The sequence below is a fragment of the Anoplophora glabripennis genome, unplaced genomic scaffold (genome assembly GCF_000390285.2).
Source record: "Anoplophora glabripennis isolate ALB-LARVAE unplaced genomic scaffold, Agla_2.0 scaffold1071, whole genome shotgun sequence".
Classification (NCBI taxonomy): Eukaryota; Metazoa; Arthropoda; class Insecta; order Coleoptera; family Cerambycidae; genus Anoplophora; species Anoplophora glabripennis.
Window position 1 is genome coordinate 101,824 of NW_019417404.1, and position 7,502 is coordinate 109,325.

Sequence of the window (7,502 nt, forward strand, 5' to 3'; positions counted from 1 at the left end):
TCCTCAAATTTGTGAAATATTTTACTAACTGTCCCTTGCGAGATTTGGTTTTCGGGATATTTCGCATTAAATAAATCGCGCACTTCAGCCTGACTTCTTATTTTGTCTCCACATCCAAGCAATATCAAGATTTCGATGCGTTGCCTTTCCGACAATACCATTGCAATTCAGTAAATAAATTGATTTTGACACAATAGTAACGTTTCAAACTCTAATTTACAACTAAAGCGAAAAATTAACCAGAAAGCCTGGCAAGTAAGAGGTGCCAAAAAAAAGCAACATAAAAAATATATCTTTTTTGCATTAGCAGTGATAGGTACAGTTCAAATTTTTTATTTTATTCTGTGCAAATTCATGGAGATAATACTACATATAATAATAAGACACTGAAGATAATTAAATTTTATTTCATTTGTTAAGTAGGTGTTTTATACAACCCTAAAAACTTTGCTATTGAAAAAATAAAACTTGTTTATTTGGTATGGCTGGATTCAGTTTTCTATAAGCTTTTCAACGAGCCCCCTCAAGCCTTATGTTTCCATTTGAAAAGAAAAAAGTAGGGGCAGCTGGGGGTTGAAGAAAAATTAATTATTATATAACCGAAAGATGGGAAAAAATCAAAATCAGTTGTTTCGGCGTTTTAAAAAAAAATTAACTCATTCAAAAGGTATGAATTTTATTCCGTACTTTTGGCCATCCCTGTATAATCAGTTGATAGACACAAATAGTACGTTTCTTTTTTTTTTAGAAAATTTTAAATTTTCTTAGTTACTGCATTATGAGATATAAATGAAGTGTTTATTTTCAATTTAAATATGTATAAAGAGCATTTGATTTGAGAAAAGAAAACACCTTATTATACAGAGTGATTTTCAAAGTGGGGTATTAATTTTAACTGATGACAGTAGGCATTAAAATAAATGATTTTACAAAAAATTGTTCTAATAAATGTGTTTTAATAACCGAGATAACTGAGTTTAAAGTTATTGCAAATTTTGAAGCCGACTCTGTAAATCCCTAACTTACCCTAATAGGTGAAGCAATGGAACACGCTAATGTTGGCCGATACGTTATCGATAAGCCNGACCCATGTTTATTAAGACTTTTCTGCTTATTTTGGTTCATACTATTACCTCCTGAAATATTTTACACTCTTTTTTTAACACCCTGTATATCTAATGGTGATGCAGTAATTATAACTGGTAGCCAAGGCGAGACTTTTGCAATATCGGCTTTAGAACTAATGAGAACAGCCCTACAGAGCCTAGTTGAGAACAAGTGCTGGTCGAGGTTTCCTAGTGTTGATCAAACCTGTTACAACTAACTAGTATGTAAATATAGTCAACTAATTTCTTTTAACCATCTGACAAAAAACAATAAAAGCACTATGTACCATTAATTGATATTAAATTTTATAAACAGCTCTCCTGCTAAATGGGAGTTGATACAGTTTAGCTCTGAGGTACTGATTTAAGGATTAACTATGTCTTTAAGTGTTCAAAAAATATATTTATTCTAGAGATGGGCAATGGGAAATTTTCCGTCCCGGAAAATTTCCAAAACGGAAATTTTTTGGGAAGAAATAATTGAAGCTTGAGAAATTTTCCCTGGAAAGTTTCTGAAAAAATTTCCGTCGGAAATTTTCTGGGAATATTTCTAACAATTTGTAAACTTGGAGCCAATTTTACTTCTAACTTCTATGAACATACACAAAAAATCGTTGGTTAATTTCAGATTTTCGGTTAATTCGGAATACCAGAAGACCATATTATCCAAATAAGTTAGAAAACACTTACACTTACTTATTTTAATCTTTGTTAAGTCTACAATCTACATAATAGAGAGCAATACAAGACTCATAAATTGCCTCCTTTTCAAATTTAATATGAATTTTGATAGTTGAACCAAAGTACAATTACATTTTAAAACTAGTATAATTATTTAATGTATTTACTATTTGTTTGTTAAAAAATAAAGATAAATATTGTATACTGTATAGTGTTTACGCACTGTAACCCTCAGCATGTAATTTTTTCTAACGGATTAATACATAATTTATATTTTTCCAATATTTATACCAATATAAATAAAAATGTATATAAGTATTTGGTCTTTTTGGAAAGCTGATGGTATGTAGAACACAATACCAAATCCAAAAAAAAATTTTTGAAATTTTTGGAACATTTCCGGAATTTTCAATGGCAACTTTCCAGGCATTTTCATAGTTTGGGAATTTTCCCATCTCTAATTTATTCATTCATAATCGCGATGCTGGAGCCTGAAGCCATTTTGACAAGGCATGTAGATTTTGAGGCGCTCTGCAACAACATGCAATGTAACTGCGCAAATTTGAATTAAGAAAGAAAACATAAAAATTTTTCTTAATCTATGAGTATGGCTAAAGAAATACATAGGGGAATTTAAAAACATTAATTTTTGTGTGATTTGAAGTAAAAAATTCAATTGTAAGAAAAAAAGGAGCAATCATTTGTCAGTAAATAATTTTCTGATTCTTTAAGAGTACACTGATGAATCAGATTAATATTTTTGTGGATTAATTTTTCAAATTGAAAATCTTAAAAGCTGAAAAAAGCTTTGAAAAGTGAAAAATTTTCTGTGTACACATTTCTGCTGTCCACGCTCTAGTTAGGCTTAATCTTAATTGTAATTCTAGAAATATATTTTACTCTTTTACAAACATGAATATAGTGAAGCGTTATTCCTAAAAATGTTAAAATAAGTTCAATACCTGTATGTATCACTTCCCCATTTCTAATTATTTTATACATTGCTGTTCGTTTCAAAGAGCCTTTAACACATCTGCATCCAGCAACAGGATTTTTTTTTCTACCCTGTGTTATTTCGAACTGCTGTAACACAACAGCTTCACCTAAAGTCTCTTCAACATCTTTCGGTGGTAAAGTAACATTAATCTCCTCCTTGATATCATCTATTAATTTATAGATGACATTGAAATGTTTAATAACTACATTTAACTCTTCGGCAGTCTTTTTTAAATTTGGTGGTACATCCACATTAAAGGCATAAATTATGGCATTAAAAGTTTCTGCTAATTCTACATCAGTTGGTATAATTGAGCCTACTCCATAATGAACCAAATCCATTTTACATTCTGTAGACTCATATGTATCCAAAGTATCCAATAAGGCTTCCAAAGTTCCATCTACATCTGCTTTTACTATTAAATTTATTGTAGGAATTGTATTATCATCTACAAAAAGAAGGTTTTAGCAATACAAATTGTCTGGAATCTAGAAGTTCTGGTCGCACATTTGGAAGATTGAAGATGGTTTTCATATCTTTTTCTCATATTACATGGATAAAGTTATCCCTCTAAATACAGGGTATTTCCTAAGTATTGTAAAATATTTAAATTCTTGATTTCTCAGTACACTTTAAGAAAAAATAAATATACATATATAAGTAGACAACATAAGTTATTATGACTTCTCTACTTTTAATGACTGTCTGCATATTGCAATGTATGAGTACTTCCACCCTTAAAGTTCTTAATAATAGTGCCCCAAATAGAATATACAGTACAATCTCACTAATCCGGCACCATTAAAAACCTAAGAGTGCCGGAGTACTGGAAAATTCGGATTAATGGAAAATGTATATGTAAATAGTATTAAATTAAAAAAAAAGTTACTTTTAATTGTTTATTAACAAAGAGATTGATACATAGATACATATATATTACAGTTGTGTATGCATATGTATGTATATTGTAATGTTTTTGTGTTTCTGTAAAATAATCTTTCAACTAAACTATAACTGTATAAACTGTATTCTTCAATGATAGGAAAGAAACGCGGAAAAAATAATGCCGGATTACTGGACGTGCCGGTGTAGTGAAGTGCCGGATTATAGAGATTCTACTGTATATATTTATTAATTTCCAGACTCAAAAATGAAGAGTTCTACAACCTATGTATGTTTATATAAATTATTTTTGTTAGAATCAGGTCTTCTATTGAAATTTAACTGCAAAATCTGAACAATTCCAATTTTTAGTTATAAATAAACTTAACTTAATTTAACTCTTAACTAAGCCTCAAAAGAGCCACGAAAGAGAGATTAGAAAAAATGAAGAAAATAACGGGCATACATTTTTTCCCACATAATATGAATCATTCCATAAGGATGAAGCAAGTATAGGGTTGCCAGATGTCCGGTTTTCGACCGGACAGTTCGGTTTTTTTGATGCCTGTCCGGTTGAAAAAAGTTTGGTAAACTGGACAAGCAAATGTCCAGTTTTTTGTTGAATTCATAAAATACCCTGCAATTTGGGAAAAAATGTTTGCCTAAAAACGGTAACAGCGGCAACAGCGCGCGGAAAACGAATTTATTTCCCCGCTGAACTTGTTGCGTAAATCTAACAGGCAACAATGCACTGGATTCGTAGAGTGAAAACTGAAAAAGTCTGTCTCGCTTGATAATTCCGTAAACTTGTGTACTGCATTGGTATGACTCATAGCTTATCTCAAAATCCACTACCTATATGCAAGTGTTACAGTTTACAGTGTACACTTGTTAGCCACCCGGTACATTTGAATATTTTATTTGGTTTATTTTATTATTGTTTTGAACGTTAAGAAGTTAAGAACTTTATTAATAAAAATGGAAAACGCCTCTACTAGCAAAGCAAGTGCGCCTAAAAAAATTCGAAGAATGTGTCATTACAATATAGACTGGGAAACGCAATTTTCGTGGATAAATAAGTATAACGAAGATGATACAAAAGCTTACTGCAAATTGTGTAAACATTTATTCACTGTCGCTTATGATGGCTTGAAAGTGGTGACACAACATGCTGCATCAAAGAAGCATAAGGAGTTTGAAAGTGCAGCAGCCATGTCTCAGCGCATGCACTTTTTTTTTCACCAAAAGGTAGTTTGCAAAGTGAAAAAGTTAGTGTTGCCGAATTAACCCAGGTTTATCATAGTCTCAAACACCGTATTTCATATGTTGCACAAGATTGTTCATTAAAAGTAATGAAGCAAGTAATTACGGATTCAGAGATTGTAAAGCAAATGACAGGAGGACGCACTAAATGTACAGCTTTGCTACAAGTTTTGTTTCCGTATTCAATGCAACTTGTGCAGAAGGATTTGAAAAATGAAGTTCTGTTTTCTGTGTCTACCGACGCGTCTAACAAAGGAAATAAGAAATTGTTTCCAGTTGCTATTCAGTATTTTTTACCAGAAAGCGGTATTTGCCATAAAGTTTTGGATTTCTACGAAGACTCCTTTGAAGATTCTCGATCTATTAAGGAACATTTATGCAAGGTCTTGGACAAAGCACAGCTGCCATGGAGAAGAGTAACAGCATTTGGAGCGGATAACGTGTCTGTTAACTATGGTCAATAATTCCGTTTTTCAAAAATTACAGTCAGAAGAAAATAAGGACATAATAACGGCTCACTGTAATGACCACATTTTCCATAATTGCGCTAAGAATGCTCTTAAAGTAATGCCTATTGATGTAGAAAATATCGTTATGAAAATTTTTCCAGAATTTTCGAATTCTGCAAAGAGAAAGGAAAAGTTGAAGGAGTGCTTTGACTTTTTTGAAAGTGAATACAGGGATGTTATTCAACACGTTCCTACAAGATGGTTAAGTTTATTTAAGACACTTGATAGAGTACTCTCTTCGTGGGAACCGTTGAAACGGTATTTCTTAGAACAAGGCCCCGAAAATTGTCCTGCAGCACTTTGGGCTATCTTATCCAATCAGGAAAATGAAATTACAAGTGAGACCAATCCTACTTATAGTGAACTATATTTGTATTTTACTCATAATTTTATGGCGTCTTTCCAAGAAATTTTGCTTTTGCTGGAAAAACATACCACAACAGCGTATAACCTGCATAATATTATGATTAAATTCAGGAACACCCTTTTAAAAAAATTAAGCGACCAATATTTTGGCATAAAAATACACATGGCCTTGAAGAAAGGATATCTTTCAGAATATCATTTTAAACAATTTGAGAAGAATGCTCTAGATGTTTACCAAAGAGCTCTGGTTTACATAGAAAAATGGTATCGCTTTGAGAATAACCATTTTAAAACTTTCAGTTGTTTAGATTTGGAATCGGGAATATTGCCCACCCTGGATCAATTATTGGATTTGTGGTTAATTTCTCCGTGGAAACAAGAGCATCCTCCCGAAAATCTATATGAAGAACTGGCTGCACTTCAAACTGTGTTTCCCGTACTTGAAGGAAAAACGGTAGATATGTGGTGTACCTTTTTCAAGAAAGAGGTAGCACCAAATTTGTTGAAGCTAGTGCAATATGTTTGCAGCATTCCCATATCCAAAGCCTTTGTAGAAAGGATATTTAGCGTTATGGGAAATGTTTGGACAAACGAAAAAAATCGTCTCCGTAGAAAGCGTAAAATGTGAGCTTTGCGTTTTCTTTAACATAATTAGCACTTGCACTGAATTCAAAAATAACATATCAGGTAATAGAGAGTTGTTAAAAGCAGCGGCATCTAATGCAAAATATATTAAAAAATTCAAAAGATTTTAACGTTATTGACATTTTTTTTACTTAGATATAAATATTGTTTTGTTTGTTTGTTTTTCATTGTGGAATAAAAGAATTATTTATTTAATTTGTTTTTTTTTTGGAATGCTGTCCGGTTTTTTTTTTCGAGCACATCTGGCAACCCTAAGCGAGTAACAATCAATTTCTAATTTTAATGTCGTGATAAAAATTTATAACCTTAATCATTTTAAATTACTTAGGAAACACCCTGTATTGAAGTGGAATTTTCAGACACCTTCAATTAAGTGCATCCTATCCAAAAGAGTTTTACATGAACACAATCTGATAACCTTTAATCAAATTAATTGAATCAATTTTTATTAAAGAACATTTCAATTGCAACATTGAAAATATTACTATATGTAGTTAGTATAAAGTAGTATGTATGATGGATAGTAAAAATTAAAGCAGTCATAAGGAAACATAGCATACGTACTAATTTTAGGTGATTTCTAGCCTCATATGCATTACATTCAAATGAAATTTGTGAAAATAAAAATTAAAATAGGGGAGCACTTTGAAATATCGAAAAGAATTCTACAAAATTTGCAAATTATATTTTTTTATATACAGGGATGGCCAAAAGTACGGAATAAAATTCATATCTTTTGAATGAATTAATTTTTTTTAAAACGCCGAAACACGTTAACTGATTTTGATTTTTTCCCATCTTTCGGTTATATAATAATTTATTTTTCTTCAACCCCCAGTTACCCCCACTTTTTTTTTCAAATGGAAACATAGGGCATGAGGGGGCTCGTTGAAAAGCTTATAGAAAACCGAATCCAGCCATACCAAATAAACAAGTTTTATTTTTTCAATAGCAAGGTTTTTAGGGTTGTATAAAACACCTACTCAACAAGTGAAATAAAATTTAATTATCTTCAGTGTTATCCTCCATGAATTTGCACAGAATAAAATAAAG

General features: G+C 31.4%; 1 protein-coding gene across 1 annotated transcript in view; it reads right to left on the minus strand.

Moving 5' to 3' along the window:
- LOC108914284 (translation initiation factor IF-2, mitochondrial) overlaps window positions 1-7,502 on the minus strand; it is a 25,371-nt gene that overhangs the window by 1,384 nt on the left and 16,485 nt on the right. The window contains exon 7 of the mRNA XM_018720059.1: window positions 2,750-3,232. Coding sequence (XP_018575575.1) covers window positions 2,750-3,232 — 483 coding nt within the window. The remainder of the gene's footprint in view (window positions 1-2,749; window positions 3,233-7,502) is intronic.